At 53.1% G+C, this 25,710-nt stretch overlaps 1 protein-coding gene across 1 annotated transcript in view; it reads right to left on the bottom strand.

Moving 5' to 3' along the window:
* Window positions 1-2,420: 2,420 nt before the first annotated feature.
* Tmem132e (transmembrane protein 132E) overlaps window positions 2,421-25,710 on the bottom strand; it is a 54,981-nt gene continuing 31,691 nt past the window's right edge. Inside the window, exons 2-9 of the mRNA XM_075991391.1 lie at window positions 13,399-14,329; window positions 11,644-11,790; window positions 11,236-11,428; window positions 10,411-10,554; window positions 8,189-8,394; window positions 5,996-6,284; window positions 5,146-5,337; window positions 2,421-4,492 (exon numbers count right to left, since the gene is read on the bottom strand). Coding sequence (XP_075847506.1) covers window positions 3,440-4,492; window positions 5,146-5,337; window positions 5,996-6,284; window positions 8,189-8,394; window positions 10,411-10,554; window positions 11,236-11,428; window positions 11,644-11,790; window positions 13,399-14,329 — 3,155 coding nt within the window. The 3' untranslated portion in view covers window positions 2,421-3,439. The remainder of the gene's footprint in view (window positions 4,493-5,145; window positions 5,338-5,995; window positions 6,285-8,188; window positions 8,395-10,410; window positions 10,555-11,235; window positions 11,429-11,643; window positions 11,791-13,398; window positions 14,330-25,710) is intronic.

Below are 25,710 nucleotides of genomic sequence, written 5' to 3' on the forward strand. Positions count from 1 at the left end.
GAAGACAGCTTTTTCTAAAGAGAAGTTCAGAGCCTAGTTATTCCAGAGCTGCTGTTAACTTCAGGTCCTTGCCTCATTCCTGTCAAGCCTGCTGCAGTTTGAAGTTCTTCAGGGTCATGTGTAGTGATTTCCAGTGATTGCTTTTGAGTTTTCCAACGCGGACAGTGTGAGGGATGAGGAGAAAGGGTCACAAATTACAGGACAGGATGGCAGGCACAGCTGGGGACCCAGTTCTAAAGCCGGTTGTGTGGCTTCTGCCTACTTTGCTTCCACCATGGGCCCTAGTGTCTTGGCTGGAAATAGTGCGAACTTGCCGGCAGCATCCTCAGCTCTGGGGAGGTGGGGGAATGAGGTCTCTATAATTAAGCAGTTGCTCATTCTTCCCCCCAACATCTCTACCTGGGATGAAGCAGTTGGCAAGTCTTGTGTCTGCACACTGCTGTATGCCTTGGCTCTATTCTTGCCTGACTCTGGCCTGTATTCTGTCTGCTGCACCTACTGCCTCATGGTCTGGTCACCTTGCTACCCTTCCCCTAACCCAGGCGGAGGAAAACATCTAAACCTCAGGTGGGATCATGATGCCCAAACGCTACAGCACTCCTTCCGCAACCCCCATCCTTTTCAAGAAGCTCTTCTTGTTTCCTTATTGGTGATGACTTAGGGCCAACAGAGGGAGGGACAAAGCTGCAATGCTGAGCAGCAGCCTGGGATTCCATATCTACTGGGAATGTCTTTTACTTTTGTCTTCCTTCACCTCCTCCTTTCGCCCAAAGCAAGACTGGATGGCTATCCCAGGTGGCAGTGGGACCCTTGAGGACTGCTCCATATTACGGCCCAGACTTCTGGCAGAGACCAACACACAGTAGGAAATTAATATGCTAAATATTTAACAGGGGTGACTTTTCACCCACAACTCTGGAATACTTCTGCAGATGCATCTGTGTTCCCCCATCGCTCTCCCTGGGAGCTCCGAGGGGATGCCTTGGACACCTGTGACTTCCTGCACTAAAAAAGGTTGTATAGGAAATCCCAGACTGTTACAGCAATGCTGGCTCTAACACCAGATACTCAGGAGGTTGATGGAGGAGGCTTGCAAGTTCAAGGCCTGATCAGGCTACAGAGTAAGTTCAAGGTCATTCTGGGCCACTTAGTATTTAGTAAAAGTAAAAGTAGGATGAATGAGTGGCTCAGTGGTAAAGGACTTGCCTAACTCGTGCAAAGACCTCGGTTCAGTCCCCAGTATGAATATAAAATCAGGCCTGGGATGAAGAACCGTCACTGAACTGGCAATTGAACTTTAATTTAGTCAGCAAGCGCTGGCTGAGTACTTACCAACTCCAGGCACAACGTTATGCACAAAGGGTTAAGAAAGTGATTCCTCTCAGGGCACCCCACCAGCTAGGCAAGGTAGACTGGCCCAGCAAGTGTCTGAGTTTTGGGTTCTGAAGAACCCTGACCTGAGATGGAGCCCTACCCTCTGCTCAGCTTTTGGGGTAGCTCTTTCTTGCCACCGCACACTGTTGTCAAACACGTGGTGAGCAAGTAGAACGTCAGATTCCAGTCTCCCCATTCAGACTCAGCTTCCTCAGAAGTTGGACTCTAGTCCTGACAAAAATCCACTCATTCAGACTCTCAGCTTGTGATCTCTGCTAGGTGCAGCGACTTCCCCGGGCACTAGACAGAGCCCTGCCCAGGTTGTGGGATAGGTGGCCCCGGAAGCCAGCTGACTTGCTGTGGTGCGCTGAAAAATGTTCTGGCTGTTAGTGCAACTTCAGCCTGCTGGCACAGGTCTTTGCCTTCCCTAAGATCATTTTACTATAGCCCTGTCTGTGAGCTGACCAGCTACCCCGCCCTGTGCATGAGCTGACTGGCTACCCCAGCAGGATCTTCTAAGTTGCAGCGTCCCTGCCTGACTTGTTTTCCTATGTTATGATGTGACCTTTCAGGGCCTGCAAAGACCCTGCAAATGTTCCCAAGCCCAGAGAGGCTCTGCCCATTCAATGTGAGAGCCACATCCAACAGGGCTTTCCCATCTGACCTTCTATACTCCGGCCATAGTGGGTGCAAGGAGAGACTTCTGCCACATAGACAAAGGAAACTGGAAATTTCTGGCAGGCATACCAAGTCACACACCTCTCCCTTTTGTCCCCTTCCACCCACAAGACCTTTCTCCTGAGCCAGTCTTGAGGCCAGCTTCCTCCAGAATCGATCACTGAGGACTCCTGGAGAAAACCCCCTTTTTAAAGATCACCTTTTCAGGGCAGTGGATCTTTTGTTACACAATGTGGGTGCCTCCATGGTACCCAAGTGTCTTAAGAGACACAACATGTAGGGTTGGAAGAGCAGGTCACCAGCCTTGGGTAGCCAATAGTGTTGCCCCATGTCCCGTGGCGAACATGCAAGGATGAGACAGAGCCAGCCTCTGTGTACTGTCTGTTCGCAGGGAGCTGTTGTCCCCGAGCCAGACCGATGCCTTCCATTTATTTATGAAAAACAGACACAGTGGTGGGTAGAACCAAGAGGTGAGGCTGGGGGACTGAGGAAGGCACAGAGCAATAGCTCCCTTCTGCCTTCACCCACCCAATGGACCCTTGCAATACTCCCGGTGGCCTCCTCCATCTCAGGGACGCTGGCTATGGCTGCCCGCCCTTTGGTGTGGAGGGAAGCAGGAGTGAGCAGAGCCCAGGCTAAGGCGCAGTCGTGTTGACCTTGCTGTGGGGACAGGCTGTCCATCACCCACTGCGCTTGCTGTGTGGGTATGGTTTGGCCAGAGAGATAAGAAAAGCCCTCTGACTTGGGCCCTTCCACAGTCTAAAGAGCAGAGGGAGCCATGGGAAAGTGCCCACTTTGCACTGCCCCCCCACCCCTGCAGTCAGCTCCAAGCTTGGGAGACACCCAGAAACCAGCAGACATCACAACTATCCCCCAAATACCCCATGTTCTGTCTGCAGCAAGATCCTTGGCAAGGCAGGCAGCCGCCACTTCCCACCCTGCAGGACAGAAATCCCTGAATATTGGTTTAAGAAAAGTCTTTGTGCAGCCTGTGACACAAGACCCCACTCGGGTCCCCTGCACAGGGGGCACCATTGGGGACGTGAGAGGCATGGCAGGGCACAGTGTGGGCCCACCTGGCCCCAAGTTTGGCCTTGGAGCCTCAATCTTGGGGCAGTGGGGGATGTCTAAGATGGAATGAGGTTTGGAAAGGGTGAACAGGGCCGAACTGTCTCCCTGTTTCACGCTGGGTTTGGAAGGAGTCTTCCACCTGTAGGGGGCAGAAGATCAAAGTGGACCTGGCCATAACCGGTCAGACCAAAGCTGCAATGGCAGGAACTGTAAAATCCATTCAGCTGCCCCAAGTCCCTGTGAGCTGGGGGTCCTGGCTGACTCCCAGCCAGAGGCTACCGTGTGTGGGGGGATATCCTGCCAACTCAGGCCACCACTATGCAATGTCTTTGATTCTGCGCATGTAATTGTGCAGGTCCGGGGGTGGAGTGGGCCGTGTGGTTCCGGTCACATCTGGACAACCCCAACCCAGGTCCTCTTCGTCCTCCTCATCCTCTTCACCCGCAGGCACCGAGTCATAGGCCAGCTCCTCTGAGGGAAGAGTGGTAAAGGTTGTGAACTTGACCCTCTTGCGCTTGGAGGTGGGCGAGCTAGCAGGGTCCTCTGTCTGGTCCCGGGCTGAGCCCCCAGAGGAGCCGTCCCCACGGCCATGCACTTGGCTCTGGACGCTGGTCTGCGAACTGCCACTGCTGTGGTGATCACCGTGGCAGCAGGCAGGCACGGTTTCCAGGGCGCTCCCTGCAGGAGGCGACAGCTCACCTTGCACCCGCAGTGGCTGCCCATTGCCCAGGAACACCCAGTGGTGCGAGTGGTCCATGCTGGTCTGGCCCTCGGGAGGGATGCGCTTGTGCCGGTATCGCAGCACGAACACAATGCAGTTGATGAGGAAGACAAGGATGGCGAGGCAGAAGACCCCCAGCAGTGCGTACATACCAATCTCTAGGTCCGTCAGCCCCCGGGGCATCTGCAGGAAGCCCGTGGGCAGCGGTAAGTAGTCCTCTGTGAGCGGCACTGGGCCAGAAGTGCCCAATCCAGGGATCTCACCAGCGGGGATGGCAGTGCCTGGTGGACCAGCTCCTCGGGACTCGTCCTCGCCCCCACCAGGCCCGGGCTGGCTGGGCCCCGGGTAGTCATATGTGGGATCTTCCTCATCCCGCCCAAAGTGTACTCGTAGGCCCACAGGAGTAATAGCCAGCACACTCTTACGCTTGGTCTTCTGGCAGCTCTCGGAGATGGTGAGCTCTGCACGAAGCAGATCTCCTGAGCCCTCTGCCTCAGCCACCACCAGTGGGAAAGCCTTGTCTTGGGTCACAGTGGCCACCCGTTCATCCAGGCTGCTCACCAAAAGCCCATAGTCCCGGGGACTGTATAAAGAGAGCGGGGCTGTGGTTCCATCACTGTAGGAGAGCCACAGACTCAGCAGGGCTTCCTGAAAGTGGAAAGGGGACAGAAGTCAGGGCCAGTCTTAGCATCTTCTCTGATAGGTACCAGCTCTGCCTGGCTCAGCACCTGAAATACCAGGTGCTAGGTAGGACTCGAGACCACCTCTGAGGTACAATGTGAGGCCCCTTGCATTGTGGGGACCTGGAACACAGGGTAGGATTTTCAGGTCTCATCTACCACCCTGAACATTCCCCCTCTTCTCTTGACCTGAAGGTAAGCTCCTGGCTGGGTTTCCCTCATCAGCTATCACTGTCTGACCTATGGCTAATGAAGCCCAGAGAAAAGAGAGGTATCTGGATCAAAGATTAAGCGACAAGGGACCCCTATGGCCTAACACCATCTTTCCATCTCTATCCTATAGCTGATACCTATAATCCATAGGCATTGGTACACTACAGACTCAACCGGAGAGGAGTTTGGAGGAGGAGAGGAGAGCGCCCACTGAGAATCCAATAGGAGACCCTTGACAGGGACACTGGAGTCCTGCCTGCCCCTGTAAAGGACTGGATGATAAGGTGCAGAGCTCTTATATATCTAAAGGCCTCATCTGAAGATGGATGGATGGCCAGGGTGGTCCAGGTCCCATTCCACACCTCACATGCTAGCTGGGAGTGGGGATGGTTTAAGGGAGTCAGTTACCTGCTTGGGGAAGCTGAGGGTGGGTTGCGCAGCTGTGGTCGCCAAGATGGTGTGGCTGCTCCCAGGGCTGGGTCGCAGGGACAAAGCGAGACTGGCTACCACCTGGGCCTGCAGCTGTGTGATACTGACCTTCTCCTCTGTCACCGTCAGTAGCGTCTCCCCCAGCACAGCCTCGGTCAGGGGCGACACAACCTATGACAGAACAAAGGGTGGTGGGGGATACCTGGGAAGCACCCCCGGGGAACTCCCAGCACTGCTGGGGAGAAGGGCGAGAGAGCACAGGACGCCTGCTGTCCCCTAGGTCTGTAAGGAGGAACATGGAGAGTCAGGGGCTCCCAGGGGCCAAGCAGAAATGCAGACACAGGTGAGAGAGGCACGCAGTGGTAACAGGAACTGGTGGTTGAGCTGTAGGGATCAGTTGTTTTATAAACAAAATACTTCTGTAAGCTGTGGTCATTTACAAGCTCCGGGACAGCTGAGTTCTACTTGGCCACCCCACCGTCAGAGAGGAAGGCAAGAGCTGAATTTTTAGACCACCCGTAGTTCCCTTCTAGTGACTCAGCAGCGCGATTTTCTTTCCATGCCTACAGTCCCTGATCCTGTTCCAATGTCTCTCTCCCCCCCTCCAGAGGGCTCTGAAGGCTGCTGAGGCTTGCCTGAGAACTTCACCAAGAGGTGAAAAAGAGCTTGGTCTTAGAAGGTGCAACTGAAGGGAAAGGAAAGAATTTCTTGGGGGTCACTGCGGTGGCTTTCAGAAGTGAAGGTCCTAAGTTCTCGAGTTCTCTACCTGTGGCTAACCCAGGTTCCCAGGTCTACTACCACTTTGTGCCTGGACAGAGCCCTTTCCTACCTTAAATGGCGTGGTGCCCGGCTCCAGTCCTGCCAGGGTGCTGCTGTCCACCAAGTGGGCCACTCGGGGGTCACCCACCCGCATGAAGTCACTGACCAGGTCAGTGACCTCCACCAGCCAGTCAGGGCCCAGCATGGTGACCACCTGGTCGGTGCCCTCGGATGATGTCGTGTGAAACTGGGTGAAGACCTGCAGGGTGGCATGCTGGTATTGCAGAGTGCAACCTCGGCTGGCACTCTGCCTCCGTTCTTCTTCTTCCTCCTCCTCATCTTCGCTCTCCCGAGCTGACCTGGGAAATGCCAACATCAGGACTGGGGGACCACTCTCTGGCTCAGACACATCTCTCCCCTTGTAACTGTGCTGCACCTCTTTCTCTCGGCCAGTCTTTGCAGGTCCCCTCTGTGACTGTGTATGGAGCCAGCCATCCCAGCCTCTCTCACCTGGAGAGGTTCCTTCTTTCGCCTTCCCAACCCATGGCTGCCAACAGCTGGTATCCCATCCATACAGTGACAATGGCCTCTTCCTCAGCACTGAGCATGCACATGATACTGTGCTGAGCCTGAGACTCTAGCAAGGAGGGATCCTTGTCACAAGCTCGGCTGACATGTCACATGGTCATGTGTGGAACATGAATGATACGGGATGACGTTTGACGTTTAACCGAGGAGACTTCAGAGAGTAGAGGTGAAGCCAGTTTCTTCTTGGTGCTTTTATTTATTTGCCTTTTTTGAAAGGTGAGGCCTCACAGATCAGGCCAGTTCTCCCTTTAACTTCCTGATACTTCTGCCTCAACTCCCCCAACTGCTAGGATTGTGCAGGCATTCACTACCACACCTGGTTTTATGTGGAGGGTTGAACCCAGGGCTTCATGCATGCTCAGCAAGCATTCTATTGCATGAATTACACACTCACTCTCACTGCTTAGACCAAGAGAATGAAAGAGAGAGAGAGAGAGAGAGAGAGAGAGAGAGAGAGAGAGAGAGAGAGAGAGAGAGAGAAGGGCATTAAGCAAAAGGGAACCTGGACTTAATGGCTTAAGGAAATCCTCAGCCTTCATTCACCATTGGAAAAGGATGCTAAAACCAGGAGATTCCCTGGCAGGGGGTATGCAGTAGAGAATAAGCTTGCTAATGTTTTGTTAGAAGTAACCAACTAAGACAACTATTCACATGGAAGTCTCTTTTTTACCGGTGTTAACCAATTTAATCCTCACTGCTATCCAGTCAATACTGCCCATTTCACGAAGGAGAAAAAATGAGTCAGAGACATTGAATAAGTAGTGTAAGATGCACTACTAGTAAATGACAAAACCAGAGTTTAAACCAAAGAGCTTCCTACAACCCCGGCACTCAAAGAAAGCAGCGTGGATACTGCTCTGGTTGGCAGTCCCAGGCTGCGCCCCAGCCCCGAAGCAGAGGCTGCATGCTAGCAAAAGCCCCAGCAATGGAAGGGCACATTCTGGCTGGAGGGGCTCTGCTACTGTTCCTGCTGTTGGAGCCACCACAGCTCTGAATGTGGACCAGCTCTCCCTTCTCTCCCTACTCCTCTCCATAGCCCTGGCTGCCCACAGAGGCCTGTTGGGTTCCACTTGGGAAGCTCCGAATGGCTGGGCGGAGCATGGTAAATAAACAAGTACGTGGCCCACAGATGGAGCTTGTGTAGACCTACGCATTGTGGTGAATCTGTCCCTATGGACCCAGGAGTCTGCCCTCGGTGCCCAGCTGAGGCAGTGGATCTAGTATGTGTGCTGCTATTTGTGTGGGTATCCCTGGCTGGGGGACACAGGTGCAGTTACGTGCCACTGTGTTCAAGGGTGTGTCCAGTCCCCTGGAACCTATTGATCCCCAGCTGACCCCTGTCCACTTGTCCTTTAAGACTTAGCTCAAGAATCAGCTTTTCCAGGAAGCCTGGCTTTATTTTTGGACAAAAAGGGACTCTTTCATTCACGCCCTTTCATTTCCTGCCCACAGAGTTTCCCATCATGCTCTGGGATATCTTCCCACCCCGATGGACCGAGAGCCTGGCTAGTCACACTCTTCACATTTCAAATACCTGTCAGTGCCCAGTACACAGTGGCTGCTCAAAACAAGCATGTTGTTTGCATCACAGCCCGCAGACTGTGTCCACCAAAGGCCTTATATACGTGCAGATCAGACTACTGTCCCATGTTTACACTACGTGCTGGGGCTGTACCTTCGGTCGGAAAGGATAGGTACCCTCCATCCCTTCACTTGGCTGAGGCGAGCGTCGGAGAGCTCGATGTGCAGAGGTAGCTTGGGGACCCAGACTGTCATTTCCAGGGGGGCACTGAGGACATCATAGCGGAAGGTGACTCTGGCGTTCATGGACCCTCGAGACTCCTTCCCACTCACAAACACATAGTCACAACTGCTGGACACCTGGGAAAGGGCAGGAACATATAGCATGGGTATGGCTTGCCTTCCAGGTCCTGCTGGGCAGTTCGGGGTACTTGGGTCTGACTACAGGGCCAGCAAGGCTGCTGGAGAGGAAGTGGAGAGGACTGCTAAGGGAGAGGCTTCCCGGGGGTGCTCTCTACCTCAGAATACCTAGGGCTCTGGGACTAGCTGTCTACCAGATGGTCTTCTGCACCCCACAGTGGGTGTTTGACTAGGTAGAATGGAGAGCTGGAGTAAGGAACAGGTCCCTGCCTCCTCCATGCCACAGTAGCATGGCTTGCTAGGCGAGTGGGCAGCTCGTTAATTTCAAATGAAGGGCTGTTCCTGGCAGGTACGAAGGAGCAGGAACGGGAGCAGAGAGGAAAATTTGGGATCAGAGAAACCTGAGTGAGATGGACAGATGGTGGCCACTGATATGTGTGTAGTGTTTATGCAAATGTCTGCCCACCAGGCTAGCTACACTGTGCCCAGAGGCTCCCTCACGGGACCCACATGCCTACTGAGGATATGTTGCTGGAAGCAGTGCTCAATCCATCCCGGGGGCCACTGCCAAGGCTTCAGGGTAGATGCAGGTGTCTGAGTGTGCTTTGGGTATCCATGCACACATCTGACACACCTTGAGTGGATCCCATGTACACACACTCACACACACACACATATACACACACCTGGACACTCCTATTGGAATATACTTTGGGGCACCTCCATGAGTCTTGGAGAAGTTACCATGTGGCCGGTGAGCTGGCCACATCCCAAGGCCTCTGCAGTGATGGGGGTGCTAGAGTACACCTTATGGTGGTTTGAATGGGAGTGGCCCCTACAGGCTCATAGTCCCCAGTTGGTGGTGCTGCTTGGGAAGGATTAGGAGGTGTGGCCTTGCTGGAGGAGGTGGTCACTGAGGTGGGCTTTGAGGTGTTAAAAGGTCTCACCCTTCCCCATGTGCTCTCTCTGCCTCCCCCTTCGGGTCATATGTAGGCTTTCAGCCACTACCACGGCATCATGCCTGACTGCTTGTTGCCATACTTACAACTGTGGTAGCCACGGACTAACCTTCTGCAACCTTAGCCTCAAATTAAATGCTTTCTTTTATAAGTTTCCTTGGTTATTGTGTTTTGTCATGGCAAAAACACATCTTCCAATAAACTTGTCTGTAAGTTGCCTTGGTCATGGTATGTTAGCACAGCAACAGAACAGTAACTAAGAAATGTCTCATCTGTACATATGGATCCCTGGACCATGCCAAACCCTTGGCCTTTTGCTTCTTGTATCTTCTTAGAGATGGGGTGGAGGGAAGCAGGAAATCTCTCCCATCCTGGAAGGTAGGGGATTCCAACCATTGGTTGGCTCAGCCTCCATTAAAAAAAAAAAGCCACGTTTTACAGAGATGTATAGCAGTTCATTTAGAATCCACTGAGTCCTGCTGGTGTCTCAGCCCTCACAGGATGGGGAAATGTGCCTGAGAAAGCACTATATGTCGATTCTTGGGAGCAGGTGAATCCGGTCTCTGGAGAGCATCTGGGGGTAGGAAGGAGCCACAGTTGGGAGGGTCATGGGAGGTTGTAGGTACTGGGGCATGTCGGATTCTCTATTCCTGAAGCTGCCCTTCCTAGCTCCAGTTTCTTCACCTTGTTCCTCTCCTGCCTCGGATGCAGGGAAAATCTATCCACCTTTCTCCCTTATTTGAGTCTGTCTTATACAGAGCTCAATAGTGACCTGCTGGGTTGGAGTTACATTGTCAACACTACCCATCCCCTTTTGGGTACTGTCTTACTCTTTTACTCTGCCAGGACAGCCACTAGGTCTGGATGGAGTGGTCCTTTGGACTAGGAGAGGGAATCTGAGTCTACGTGGGGATACCCACACACATGGGACTAAGCTGGGGTGCTGCTTAGGATGGCAGAGAGGAGGGGCAGCTGCTAATCCACAGCAGGGCAGAGGTATGCCATCTTCAAGGATAACCTGAAAGGGCTTAGGGGCTCTTCTCTCCCAAAGACCCACCTTGATGATGTCCTCATTGTCAGACTGGCACTCCACCAGGGCAGAAACATCAAGGACAAGGCCAGACACCTCAATGGCGATGACCTTGACGGGAATCGCCACAGTCCGGCCTGTCAGTATGGCAGTGTTGATGATCTCTGTGTCCTGCAGGGAGGCAGGGGCGGGAGGAGCTCTGCTGCATGCATTTCTCCAAAGACATGCCTGTCACCCACTGCTGCCACGCCTCAGATATCCACTTCCTCTGGGGAAGTGCAAGGGTCTGCCTCTGTCCAGCCCCAGGCTCTCCTCAGATGATCAGCCCAGACGGATGGCTGCAGAAGCCGTCCCTGCTTTCCGGGAACATCCATCCCTTCCCCTGAGCCAAAGCTCTCAGAGTGACTTCAACACACCCTCCTGGCTGGTCACAGAGCTCTGGATGGGCCACCAGCCCTCCATCCCCTCTCTAAACAAACCACCCATATTCCTCTCCATGTGCCTTCTCCTACAGGAGCTGGGTCCTTCTGGAGTGTACTCCTGTCTTCATCTTAGGTGGGATGAGTGCTTCCTTTCTGATGACTTCCAAAACCTTACAGGGACAACCACTTTCTAGAAGAGCTCCCTCCTAAGCTCCCTTTCAGAGAGTTCTTCTATGGTGATTTCGCCAGGAACAGAGCTATGCCTGCTTCCTGTGGATGAGCACATGCCCAGTTCCACAGGCATCGTCTCAGAAGTGAAGTGGTCCTTCTTCCCTCCATCCACACGTACACGTGCTCAGTCCTGCCCAGTCCCACTACACACATGGGAACTCATGGGCCGGGCTGGGGTGCTTGGTCGAGGCCTGCTTACCATGGCCAGGGGCAGGATGGCTTGCACATCCCTCTGGATGACCGTCAGCTCCGTGACAACTCGCTCCAGGTCGGGCAGGGCACTGTGGCCTCGATAATCAATGTGCCACATGATCCTCCGCTTCACAGACTGGCTGGTGAAGTTCTCCATCTCGAAGTCCAGCTGCAAGATCTCTAGGGGTCCCTGACCTTCCCTGCAAGGCAGACAGGAGTGGGGGAGATGGAAGATGAAGGGCAGGGCTCTGCAGCCCTTAGCTACTCCCCTCAGCCCACCAGAGTACCCCAACCCCAGAATCCCATTTCTGATTTTTGGAAATTGACTCCCACCAGCACTCTGTGACTCCATCTTTCTCCAGGAAGATTAGTTACCCCAGGCCCCAGGTGCCTGCTCTGCAGAAGTGAAACTCACCAGGGGGGAAGGGGTGTGCCCTGGGCCCAGGCCACATCCACAGTGGCTGTTGAATGCTTCGCCCCAGTCAGCAGCTCTGAGGTCACACGCCACTGGCCACTTCGAGACTTGGTGCCTAGGAGGGTCACACCCTTCTTGGCCTTCACCCTGGAGCAAAAGTGAGGAAGAAAAGGCAGACTTTGATGCAAAGCTTGCTCACTTGGTTACCAGCCCTAGGTTGGAGCTGGGGACCAGGGAAGCAAGTGATCTGAATTACCATAGGATCTCCATTTAACATTTGGGTGGGTGATTGGTTCTGAAGTTGCAACTTTGGACACTGTCATCCCTTTTGTCTTGGCCCTGGCCTATTCTTTACTCAGTCTCTCCATACACTAGTAACACAACAACCTCTGTACACCCTCAGGTTTTCTCAGGAAGCCCCTTAGAACCAACAGCAGCTCAGAGAACACACCTCCCTGCCTATTATAAAGACAGGACCTTATGTAGCCCAAGCTAACCCTCAACTTTCTACGTAGTCATGGGTGACTCTGAACTTCTGAAAATTCTCCTTCCTCCACCTCTAGAGCCCTGGGGTTATGGGTGTGCAATATGTCACCCAGTTTATGGGTGAAACCCAGGCTTCATGCATACTAGGCGAGCACTAAGCTACTTCCCCAGCCCCAGAACCACATTCTTATTGACGTGAGACACAGCAGCCCTGAGTTCTGCTGGGGCAAGAAAGAACAACATCCCTCCATCTTCACCGTGACAACGCTTCAGAAAGCAAAGAGGTGGGGGTCTCCTCCGAGTCGACAGCTCCAGCCCCGCCCATTGCTTTTCATGGTTTTGGAGGGGCTCACAGCCTCATCACTCCCCTCTGGATGTGCATGAGATGCGTCCCGCAGTAAACAAGCTTTTTTTGCACCTTAATTACTGCTCCTAAAAGCGGGCTGATGAGCACCTCCCTACGTGGACATGTTCTACTACTGTTCACGCAGCCCAGGATGGCTGGGAAAACTCATTCACACCTAAGTCTCCGTCACGGAATCAGGTAGACACTCCCTGGGAATCTGGGGGCTTTGTGGGTGTGTGCTCAGGGGAGGGAGTCTGCAGAGAAGCTGCAAGGCTGATGGGGAAATTCAGTTCCTGACATGTGTGTTTGTGAAGAAGCATCTTGGTGGGACCTATCTAATGTCCTCGGAATCCCCGTCCTGACTCAAACCGTGACTTCCTACTAAAAATATAGATTTCAAGTTAGGGTGGGATATGATCAAGGCATCTGTGAGTGGGTGTGCTCTGTGCAGAAAGGACCAAGCATCCTTCCCAGCCCTGATCCTGCCCGTCTACACCCATGCTTGTAAAATGGCTCATATTCACACATGTTGCAATTTTTTTTTTGTGACACAGAGAAAGAGAAAGAAGTCGTGGTCGTGAACTGGGGATATGGCTGAGCAGGTAGAGGCCTTGGTCACCAAGCCTGACTTGAGTTGGATCCCTGAATCCACATGATGGACATAGAAACTCTTGAGAGTTGCCCTCTAACCCCCACAAGAGGGCAATACCAGGCAGGCTTCACTCATACAAAACAAAACAAAAAATATAATTTTAAAAAAAGAAATTGTGGTTGCGTTGGATATAAGGACAAACAGGCTCTGAGATGTAGCTGCTCTAAAGAGGTGTATCTGGAGGAGACAGGATGAAGATGTTGAGGTTCTGAAGGGTCAGAGATGTACTTCACCTGGGCTAGGAAGCCCCTCTTATTCTCAGGTGTCTTACCTGAGTGTGAAATGCTCCACGCTGGGGCTGGCAGCGGAGGAGGAGTTGGGTGCCAGGTAGAGAAGAATGCTGAGTACCTCTCCAGGCCTGAGTGGCCTGTCGGGCAGGCGGATCATCAAGTTGCTGTCCAGCCTATGCTCCTGAACGGCCCTACGTGGCGGTGGCCGGAACAGGCTGATGCTGCCAATGCGTAGCAGCGGGTGCTGCGTGGGGGTTTCGCCACGCGCGGCTGCTCCCGGCCCGGGGCCGCGCCGCGCGCTCCCGCAGCCGCCCGCTGCATCGGGGGCATGCAGCGTATAGTAGAGTTCTACCTGCTGGCTCTCGGCTGTCGCCTCGGGCTCCAGTCCATCGGGGGACTTGCGGCGGGCGCTGGGCGGCGCAGGCGGAGCCGGGGGTCCGAACCAGGCCAGGGGCAGTTCAGCGCGCACCAAGCAGGTGGCTAAGGCCCCGCCCAGGCGACACGAGCTCCGCACCTCACGTGCGTCCCGGAAGGCGTGCAGGCGGACACAGGGCAGCCGCTCGGTGACCCCGAAGTCGTCCCAGTCGCGACCGGCCACATAGAAAAGCACCTGTGCCACGGGCTGCGAGACGGGCACGCGGGCGCGCACGATGAAAGCACGTACTTTCCAGTTGACCGTCAGGCGCTCGGGGATGTCCAGGGTGCTGGACGGCTGCAGAAGTTCCCGCACCACCACTTGGCTGGTGCTGAAGGGTCCCAGGGACACGTTGAGAACCGGCAGCTCCTTGGTTTGGAACACCACGAAGGGCTCTGAGCGCTGTAGGGAGCCGTTGATTGTGGCTGGCGGCGAGGGCCGCGCCTCCTTCAGGAAGAAGGCTAGTCGTGTGTGCGACAGGCGGTAGCTAACCGGTAGCACAGGGCTGGCTTGCGATCCTGGGGGACTGGGGCTGGCTGGGTGGGAGCGGCTGGCGGCTATGGACAGAAAGCACAGAGGTCCGGAATGATCAGAAGAGACCTCTGGGGGCCTCATGGCACTATTCCTCCCACAACCCCCACTAATTCACCCATCCCATCTCCCCAGAGAACCTTCAGTGGGGCTGTCCTGAAAACCTGCAAAATAATGGATTTCCATGTTGGCTCAGTAGGTAAAGGCACTTTCTGTCCAGTCTGACAACCTGCGTTGCATCTCCTGAACCCACATAGTGGAAGGAGAGAACTGACGTCGACAAGTTGTCCTCTGACCCACCGCGAGCTGTGGCGTAAGCCCCTTCCCCACAACACTGCAAAATGAGTAAATGGTTGCTGCCTCACCTGCCAAAGTTCTGTGCACAGAGGATTACTGCTCATGCCCTGCTCCAGCACCAGAGGGTTGACTTGGTGATCTTTGTCACTCTACACTGGGCTGGCATTTGGCACTTGGCACCTTTTAAAGTATTTGATCTCCACATCAATTTTAGGAGTGGCACTGTGATCTCTATACACTCAGTCACTTACATCTTACAGATGAAGGATTGAAGGTGAAGGGCACCTGTCACCGTCAATCTCAGGAGAAGATTCAAACCTGCCCTCCCAAATGGTGTAGGATCCCAGGAGCCCCTGTTATCTCAAGTCCCTTCGCCACACACTATGTAACTGGGGGACTTTGTCCTCCGTCTCCTAATCCTAAAGGGGCTCCTCCTCCCGAGCCATCAAGAAAGCTAACAGGTTCTGACTATTTTTGTCTTGATCACTGCTGTGTCCTGAGCTGCACTGCACTCCCCTCACCTGGGGACTTCACCCCCTTTCTCCTGGGCGCAGATGGGACTTCCCTGCTCAAGTCCTGGGACAAGGAAAGGCCTGTAGATAAGGGTATGTGGTTGGAAGTCCATTTTGTGTTTTCCTGTAAGCTTTCTGAACTTATCCCTTCAACCCGAATCAAAGTGGTGCTGATGCCCAGCCAGGTGCTGGATGCCATTCGTGTTTGCGAATTACATTTTTTAAAAATGGAATTTATGCAACAGGATGGAAATATGTTCCACATTAAAGATTCTCTTGCCTACTCTCACAGGAAAACCCCAGCCCACCGGGGGGCACCTTACTGAGAAATTCAATGTCTTTGACATGTGGCATCCAGGGCCCCTTGGCTCTAGTGCTCTTTCCTAGCCCCAGCTTTTAACGGGGCACCTCACTGTCACCCCTCTCCCTTACTGCCTCTCCTTGTTCATGTTCTGCTCTTCCCTCCAATTTTCTCCTTATACAAGCAGGCTGTAGACTCCGTGCCACCTTCTCCAGGAATCCCTCTGGGATGCAGCCTCCACCCTGTGAAAGGGTGCTCTCATCTCTGGCTTTATGGCCTTATCCTAGCCTCCAGGGAGCCTTTAGCCAGTCCAAGCACTCTGCCATGAATGACCGCAGACCCTCCATCCATGTCAGGCAATGGAGACCCCAGTCAGTACGTGGCATTCCATACAGTTCACCCATACCCTTGGTGTCCTCAATGTCATTTAAACCTTGCCAGATTCAAAAACATACGTACTGATTCCTCACAAAAGCTGTGAAGTCCAAGTGCCCTGCTCTTGAGTCTCCAGTGTCTCTAACCTACTTAAAACCTGCAGTTTAATTTTCCAATTCAAAGTTAAGGTAAGGCTAGGGAGGTGGCTCGGTGGCTAAAGTGCTTCCTATGCAACAATGAAGGCCAGAGTTCGAATCCTCAGAACCCATGTGAATGCTCAGTGGGCAGACCAAGCCACCTTGGAATTCCAACTTGAGCTTTAGAAGGTGAGGATAGGACCCTCAGCGCAAGCTTGCTAATGAGACTCACCTTACAGGGGAGTTGTGGGTTTGACTGAGAGACCCCACCTCAGTGAATAGGTGGAAGAGTGATCAAGGTTGATTTGCCAACATCAACCTTTGGCCTCTACACACACATGCACACGTGTGCAGGAGCAACTCTTACACATGTGTCTGTACAATGCAAGCATGCATATACACACATGGATATCACACACACACACACACACACACACACGAAAATGGAAAAAGAAAAGCTAAGGTAACTAAATCTGATGTGCTGGCTATAATCCCAGCACATAGGAAGTTGAGGCAGGAAGATGGCAAGTTTGAGGTTAGCTTGGGCTACGTGGGGACACCAACTCAAAACAAACTGGAAATCAAAACCCGAAAGCAATGGGCCCTTGCTAGGTCCCAGAATCCATTGTGGTATGAGGGTCACTTGATCTAACCTGTCTTCTCTCCAGCAGCCCACAGGGTCACCCAGGGGTACCATTGGTCCCTGGAAGCCAAGGATATCTCCACCAGGCTGCCCTCCTCTGCTCTCAGGGCTCCAACAGGCCTTGGTTCTTCATCCCTGCTGCTCCCTACAAGTCCTGGCAAGCACTGGAATGGAGGAGAGCAAGCAGCTATGATGGGCTCTGGGAGGTGTTTGTGGTGATGGAGAGAGCCTTTCTGCCTGGCCTGGTCCCCTCTAGCAGAGCAGCTTCAGGGCTGGCCTCTAAGCTGTGTGGAAACAAAATGTCAGGGCACCAGCCAGCCAGCTCTGAGAGCAGCAGGAGGCCAGTGAGCTGATACTGGCTCAGATTCTCGACCAAGGCTTCTCCTTGCACGAATGGCTTCCTACTTCTAGCCTCTGTTGCCACCTAAAATCACAGAAGTGACATCAGCCCCAGTCCTCCCAGGGATCCTGAGAGCGGGAAGAGCGGTCTCAGGAGAGTGGGGGCTCTGCTATCTGTGAAGGGGCTGTGAAGACTGTGGCTGAAGTGGAATTGCACCATGTTTGCCCTCTGGCTTGGAGTAGCAGCAACAGTCGTGGGCTGTGTTCTGAATGCAGACAGGGAGAGCCAGGCAGGGTGGGAGGTCAAAACCCTGACCTGGCCCTGCCCTCACCAACAGCCCCGCGAACCTCCTGGAGGCTGCTAAGTGACTCTTATCCCCATTTGCCCCCTTTACTCTCTTCATGGCTGACCATCTGGAGCCTTTGGAGGCAGCCTGGGAGCGGAGGCCACCCAAAGGGCACTGGACTCTAATGGAAGTAAAGGAAGAGATGGGGACAGCCCCTCTGTCTTCTGGGGTGAGGCCAGCCTGGCAGAGTCAAACTATCAAATCTTCCAAATCACCTTCTGTGTCCCATGAATCTGAGGCACCCTTTGGGGCCTGCCTGGGGAGCGGGGTTGTAGGGCAGAGCTGCCAGGGTTGCAGGCCCTGGGCTTGCATGGGCTGTTCCCTGGAGCCCTTTTCCCTGATAGCAAGCTTTCTGCCTCTTACAGACATTTGTGTAACAATTTGTCCTGAGATCAAAACATTCTATCCTGCAGGGGAGCTCCTTAAGCAGGGAGGTTAACAACTTTAAAACAACCAGCTTCAAGAACTCCCTGAAACTGACCAAATTCTCTAGGTCCATCCTAGACACAGTAAACAAAGTTGAGAGTCCCTCTTAGGGGGGGGGGGAGCTGTGCTGCTAAGACTCAGACAAGCTGATCTGTCAAAGAAGACTCAAAAGAGCTACATAGTGTCAGACCAGAGCAGCTGCCTGGGAGAAGTTGGGACCGGCCAGCTACCACAGAGCTGCCCTGAGAGGTTTAGACCAGACTCACCCCAAAAAGGCCACTCTCCAACCTGCAGAGCTACCTGCAGGCTGTGCACCTGCTCCAGGTTCCCAGCGCGGTGAGCGGCCACCCATGCTGGGGTGAGCTCTGTCAATGCAGCTGCCTTCGAGTCATTCCTGCTCCTGTAAGTAACCCCTCACCCATATTCCTGAAAGTAACTCCAGTAAAAGCCACTGGTTCACCAAGATGGACTCTGATGTTATCTATACGTTGGTCTGTCATGGGATCCCTGTGTGGGGTTGAGGGAAAGTTTGTCACACAGCACCCATCTTTGGTCAGGGGTGTCTTTCCTGAGTGACTGTTGAATGAGCTCCACTTCTGCAGATATCCTAGGCTCTGCCCTCCCTTTCTTTCTCTCCTCCCCTTCTTTGAAGGTGGGGTCTCATGTAGCCCTTGATAGCTATGTAGCAGAAGATGACCTGAACTCTTGACCTTCCTGCCTCTACTTCAGGAGTGCTAGGATTGCAGCAGACTTTTTTTTTTTTTTTTTTTTTAGGTAGTAAGCATTGAATCCAAGGCTTCCTGCATGCTAAGCAGACGCTCTACCAATGGTGTTACATCCCAGGCACAGAAAACTAGAGAGCCTTTCTAGATTTAGTTCCCTCATAGGACTGCCACTCAACTGACTTGGTGGACTGTGCAGGGAACTGTGGTTTCTTCTGTCCACCAGAACTTTGCTCCCCCAGGTCAATGACAACAAGAAGTGTCCTGTATTACTCAAGCACTTAGGACGTGGCTGATACACAGTAGACCCTCAGCCAATGTTCACTGAAAGGATGAATTTCTCTGCGTGGTAATTTTCTCCTTGGTGAAGCCTCCAGAGGAGCCTGGATGGGTCCCGGATGGGGGAGGCTTCTGACTCTGGCTCTTAGTGGCTCTTAGCCTCTTTCCCTGACCTTATAAATAAGGACACTAAGCTTCTGAATGGGAGTGCCCGCCCTAAGCAAACAGCCAGCATTCAAGCTGAACAGAGCACTGCCCCTTTTCCTGTTTGTGGCATGGTGACCCACAGCAGCCCCTGTCACCCGCATCTCCCACCCCCCTAAGAGAAACTCTGAGTCACTGTATCCTGCTGGCTGTCCTCTGTGGTGGAAGAGGTTTGGTCTCTGCCTTGGATCCTGTGTCTTCAGTCAAAAGGAAGCTGCCTGGCCTCTAGAGGCTCTGGTTTCCTTTGGGAAATAGGGGAGGCACTAAACATTTTCTTGGGTGGCTGCAAAGTACAGGAAGTAGGGCTGATGGAGTCAGTAGAGGTCACTCAGAGGCCATGGTTTCAGAGCTAGTGAACATGTGCCTCCTGAGTGTAAGTGCTGACACACACACACACACACACACACACACACACACACACACACACACACACGGTGTCCTGAGACTTAGCAGAGAGCTGTAAACATTGGACTTCGTGGAGCAAGACCTCCTAGGGAGAAGAAACACCTGGAAGTCTCAGCTTCTCTCTTTGTCTGTCTCTGTCTCCCCTGCCTCTCTCTGGTGTATTTAAGACAGGGTCTCACCATGTAACCCAGTTTGACTTTGAACTTGGGATCATTCTGCCTCCAAGTTCTGGGATTACATACATTTGCACCCCTGAAGGTTACTAAAGACAGACAGATGTGGGGTAGTGTCTGGAGATCCACACAAAGATGGAGGTCAGGGCATGTCAGTGGCAGGAGAGTAAGAGGAACCTGACGGGTAAGACGGTGGTAAGGACAGCTGGGATCAGCTTTGGCAGACTCACATACAGCAGCTGCCGATGACCTTCACGACAAACCTGCAAACTGGCCTGGAAGCCTATGCATGCCCCTTGCCTTATGCATGCATGCACATGAGAATCTCACCCGTGCCTGCTCAGTCCCCGCCCCCCCAACAGGCTACCCACAGCACTTCACTGGCATGACCCTAGGCTCCAAGGTCACCTGGCTCTTCGGTTTCAGCTATAGTGCCTGGCTCTGCCTTTGTGCCTCTGGCCACATTTTGGTACCTGGGTCTCTTTTCCTTGTTAGCATCCCCTGCACAAGAGGATTCTGTCTTTTTTGTCTTCTGATGTGTGTCAGGAGCTGGACTATGTCCTCCTAGTTCAGACAACCAAGATCTCAGCATGTGGCTGTCTGCAGATAAAGTCTCTAAAGAGGCCCGGCAGGTATTGGGAAGCTGCGGGCTCAGTGTGACAAGATGTCTTCATAAGGGGACAGCAGACAGGTGTACCCAGAGGCAAGATGACACGAGACACAAGGGACCAGTAGGAAGAGGCTCTCGCTGCAATAGATTCCACCCACACCACCTCTGTTGTCTGCTCTTAGAACTGCGAGATGACATGTCTCAGGTGCCCAAGCCACCCACCCGCTACACCTTATCCTGGTGTTCCTGGAAAATCATTACTTGAGAACGGGCTGCTCCTGCCCCTTCACAGCCTCCGTTTCCTCCAGTACATGATTGTGTGTGATAGAGGAAGAAATCTTGCTGGTACTGTCCATCTTTTGCACGTGGGATAGCGATGGACATTCAGACCATCCCAAAGCCTCCCAGGTTATGCCTAGCCAGGGACCCTTCCTGTAAGGGCGGGACTAGGTCGATCCTTCCTACTATTGGAAAGATGAAGGAATGAGCAGTGTCCTGCAGAAAGGGCATCCAATCTACCAGGACACACGGGACGGCTTGCCCGTGGGATGGGCATCTGGGGATGAGGCATTTCTCTCAGGTGTTGGCAATCCCCAGCCCCTGAAGCTCTTCTGCCTCTGGTCTCTCTGTGCAGCTCCAGTTCTGGAGCCAGTATCAAGCAGAGCATCAAAGAGCTCCCACATAATTACTCAGTGGTTATTGTCCTGGGACCAGAGGATGCCAGATCACCTCAGTTGGTCTGTATGGAGGACCCTCAAAACCACTTCTGCTATTAGACCTGCGAGCCTGAGTTTTGTTGTATTTGCCTTTGCATCCGAGCTGGGATATGACAGCCAGGGGCCAGACTGGCTTTATGCAGTACAGTGAGGCTCCCAGTAGATGCTGGACAAATGGCAGTCATACGCCTTTATGATGCTGGGGACTCGTGCAAGGAGAAGGCGGGTGGACAGAATTCCCGCCCTCAGCACTTCAGATGGGCCTTAGGCATATGGTCGATGACTGGGTGCAGAGGCTAGTCCTCTCCTCTTTTTTTATTGAATGCAGAAATAAATCTCCCTGGAGGCTCAGGGCTGGGGGCACTGGCCACCTCCCTACATCTAATCACGATCAGATGCCTCCTGCCTCTACCTCTAATTGTCCCTAAATTAAAACTAATCACTTTCAAATTAGAAAAAAAAAGTGTCATTAGCTTTGGTGAGTTTGAGGCAATGGAGCCCAGCTGTGCTCATGGGTGCTGGTCTGTGTGCTAAGAGATGGTTGTGACGTGTGTGTGTGTGTGTGTGTGTGTGTGTGTGTATACAGGCATGTGGGTCACAGAGAAGGTTGGTGTCTGGGGACCCTTCAGTCCCTGCTTTGAAGCTGGAATGAAGAAGAGCTGATAGGCCCTTGAGACCCAGGCAGGCCGACACAGTTGGGATCCCACAGGAGTTAGTTCCAGATTTCCGTGTCCACCTGAACCCTGGATACATGTAGTTAGCATCACAGAAGTTTAATTGGAAGAGCACCGAGGGCACCAAAGGGGCAGATTCTCACAGCTGAAGGGCAGCAATGATGACATTTTATGATGACAAACACCCAGAGCCCATGGCAGTGCCTGGACTACCAGTGCCAGAGGAAGCCTGTTCATCGGACCTGTGGGTGGGTACAGGCCCGGGTGGATGAACAAACGAGGGGAAAGGAAAGGCAGGTGATGGGTTTCCTAGGGGCCATGTCATCCATGTTCAGGGGGCATCCTGCCACCAACTATCCAACCCTGCATGGTAGAAGAAGTTAAAGCTGGCATGGAAGAGGACTCTGCCCCAGGGAGTAGTGAGCCCAGGCCTTCTCTCCTTGAGCTGAGCAGTGGGTCTGGCTTAGAACGCTGTTTTCTACCCTCCGTGACCTATATCCCAGCAGGAAAAAGGAAATTGAATAATATGGCAACCAGTGTCCCTGTGGGGCAGACTGCCATGGGGGAAACCTTGCTTTGGAGAAAGCTCATTTAGATAATAAACAAACGACATCCACTGTTTGCAAGTATTAAAGACGCAGGGTGTTCCCTGGCCCCACAGCAATAGCGCCAACCACACAAACTGTCTAGGAAGCAAGTTCACACCGCATGCACCGTCCCTGCCTCCACCAGGGCTCGGGATCAAAGAAAAGGCCTGGGCCTGATGTGTGTCCGGCAACAACTGCCTACTGCCGAGCAAACACTCCAGCCTCAAAGGTGTCATCAAGGGACTGGGGATGCCAGTCACAGCCCAGCTTAGCATACGCAAGACCCTGGGTTCAATCCTCCATATCTCTCTCTCTCTCTCTCTCTCTCTCTCTCTCTCTCTCTCTCTCTCTCTCTCTCACACACACACACACACACACACACACACACACACACACACACACAATTTTAAAGGATTTGAAACCCTTCACGTCTTTTCCTCAGCAAACCCTCCCTCGGGAGACTCATAAGCAGGAACACGATGGAGGATTAGTACAGAAATTGGCTTTGTAGTCATGAGCCCAGTAAACAAGAGACAACTTAAAATGTCTGAAAGGAGAACTGGGTTAAACATGCAAATATATGCAAATGAAGACCTGATCGGGTGCTGATGACGTGTGCAAAGGGGAGGGACTCGGAGGAGAAGGTGCGCTGGCTGAGAAGGGCTGCCAAGCACCAGGGAACAACGTGTGCAGATGCAGACCAGCCGGGGAGAGGATGCATCAGGATGCTAATGGTGTTATCTTGGGCTGGGGGGAGTTTGGGTGACTGTCAATTTTTTATTTCATCCTTTTATGTATTTCTCAGTTGTCTACAATGAACATGTACGGCTTATAAAATTGAAAACAATAAATGCCTTTTTAAAGGAAGAAAAGTGGTAGAAGCTGTTCTGAGGATAAAAATAAAGGACTGTTGAAAATGAAGAAAACCTGTGGGGCTCTGCTGTTGCACAAACTCATATTTAAGTGACAGCTCTGACATGTCTAGCTGGGTGACCTTTCGCAGGTTGCTTAACTTCTCTGAGCCTCCATTTCTTACACCTGTAAAATCAGTGTCACGGTCTAGTTCACAAAGTCACTGTAGGTAAATTGGTGTCCTCAGGGATGGAGCTGGTGTCACACGTTCATTTCTTCCTCTGTTTCTTTACCAACACTCATTGCTCATGTAGCTCAAGGGGAGGGAAAGGCTGACATGGTTTCCTCAGTACTTAGAACACTGTTTGGCCTATGGGAAGTGTCCTGTCAATTTCTCTTAGGTTAAATGGGAGAAGTTAAGAGGTGACAGGTGCATAATGCAGGGTCCCAAGAAGCACAGAGACTGGGAGGAGTGTGAGCTCTGGGAGCCCTAGAAGCCAGCCAGGAGGTCCTACCTGTGGCCTGCTGTGTGACCCGTGTCAGAGCCCCTGTGCTCTCTGGGACTCAACCTCCTAGCACGGGCGAAGCCAATCCCTGCCCTGTGCCACATGGGTGAGCCAGGGAGGTCTGTTCTGGACAAAATGCATCTCAAAGGGACAAAGCATTGGTAGCTGGGCCTCCTCCTCACAGGCAGGGTCTCCCTGTGTCTGGGGTGAAGGTCCTCTGCTTAAGCCCCAGAGCCAAGTAGCTCCAGCTTTGGTGACCCACCCAGTGACCAGCATGGGGTTGCTTCTGGATGCTTCTAAGTGCTCAAGGATGCTTCTAACCAGCTACAGGCTAGTTCCCACAGCAGATGGAGGTAGATGGGGGAAGAAGAGTGGAGAAGCTTCCAGCAGCCTAGAGTTCCCAGATGCTTCAGTAGCCTCCTTGTACCCCTAGATCCTGAAGCAACCCCAAAGACTGGCACCCCCTACTCCCCTACCCTATGCTGGACCGAACCCAAGGCTTCCGTGAATGCCCTGTGGGTGGGACACAGGACAGATTCCCGTCTCTGTTGCTGTAACCTTTTCAGGGGCCCCACATCCACATCTCTTCACCGAAAGGACATCAAGAAGAAGACATAGGCCATCAAGGCTGTGGCCAGCAGGCTCAGCCATTATCCGCTGTGTGGCCCTGAGTAGGGGCTCTGCACTCCACCTCGGGTCCCCTCTTACTCAGTAAAATGGAGTGAGAACAACACCTTCTTCCAGGGAATGCCTTTAAGAGTCTAGTGAAGAACTGCCCACACGATGTCAGCAGTCTGGCTGAGGCCTAAATGTGATTATCACCACCATTAACTGCATCCCCACATGTCCTCACGGGTCAGTGCCTCGGGGTCCTCCAAGACCCAGCTACTGAATGTCCTCCCTCCCATGTGGAACCCCAATGCTGGTGCTCCTTTGCTGACAGTGGGGTTTGTTTCCTGCTTTGGGTAGGCCCAGCTGTTCTCTTGATTCCTGGCACTCAGCACACAGTCTGGTACCAGTTTCCTGCTGAATGGAGCACTGTATGAATGAGTGAATGAATGAATGAATGAGTGAGGTGGTCTTAGTGAGGAGGCTGTGCCTGCTAACATGTATGTGCACAGTCTCAGGACCTCTGCCAGGCTCCCTGCATCCCTTCTTGGCTCACCCATCCTGAACTAGCTACTCCTTTTGCTTGCTATCCACAACCCTTCACCATCGAGACAGCTGCAGCTCCTTAGAGAGAAGGCCACTGGAGCAGCCCAGACAGAGCAGGGGGCCTGCATCCGAGAGTCAGGAAGAGCAGCAGGTACCCCAGGGCAGGTGACCAGGGGCCCACGAAGCTTCTGCAGCGACATCAGCTAGCTGATGCTGATTCAGGGAACCCGAGGCCCCTTGAGTACAGACTGCTCACAGTACACAGCCACCACAGTATCAGAACCAGAGCTCCCTGGGTCTCTGCCTGCCAGCCCAGAGCTGGTCCTGGGAGTTGGCTAGTCCCTGCCATTCTCCGCTGTAGTGGCATTCTGGGAGAGACTTGCATGAAGGGGTGGAGACACGGAAGGCGAGAAGGCAAAGCTACAGTGGGGTGTGAGTACCTGTGATTTAGAGGAGGTACAACCCAGGCTGCTGTCCCTGGGCTACAGGGAGCCCAGAGGCTCAGGCCTAGGGGAGAGAACCTTCCCTTGCCAGTTCAGCGACTCTGTCTCCCTATGCCTGTCTGTGTCGAGAGCCTCTGTCTGCTGGTCCATCTGCATCGGTGACCCCAGGATTGCCTCCAGAGACCTGTGAAGACCAAGAGGCTTTGTGCTTCCAGCTCAGCGGCTCATGCCCTGGAGCTGCTACTGTGGAAGGCCCAGTAGTCATGACCTCCCGTGTGAGGACTCTTCTGTGATGGGGGTGGGTGGGCAGGGATGGAGGAAGTGGGGTCAAGGGCCTGGGGTCAGTTAGTGGGTGTACACTGAGAGATGAAAGGGATCCTTGAGACTCTGGTGCTAGCCCTTTGTCCCTATCTGCAGCCCCTGTCCAGGCCAGCACCCACGGCATGGAAAGCTCCCTGTTCAACTATCACTATTTGAGACCCCATCATGACCTCCATAGATAGAACCTCTTGCAAGGCAAGGTTTCTAGGGTTTGAAGTAAGCATTAGTGACTGGGGAAGATGGTGAATGTCTTAGCTTGGGTGCCTATAGCTCTAATAAAATACCATGACCAAAAGCAGCTTGGGGATGAAAAGGTTCATTTTGCCTCCATCATCAGAGGAAACCAAGGCAGAAACCTGGGGGCAGGGACTGAAGCAGAGGCC

This window comes from Microtus pennsylvanicus, chromosome 11 (genome assembly GCF_037038515.1).
Source record: "Microtus pennsylvanicus isolate mMicPen1 chromosome 11, mMicPen1.hap1, whole genome shotgun sequence".
In the NCBI taxonomy this organism is placed as follows: Eukaryota; Metazoa; Chordata; class Mammalia; order Rodentia; family Cricetidae; genus Microtus; species Microtus pennsylvanicus.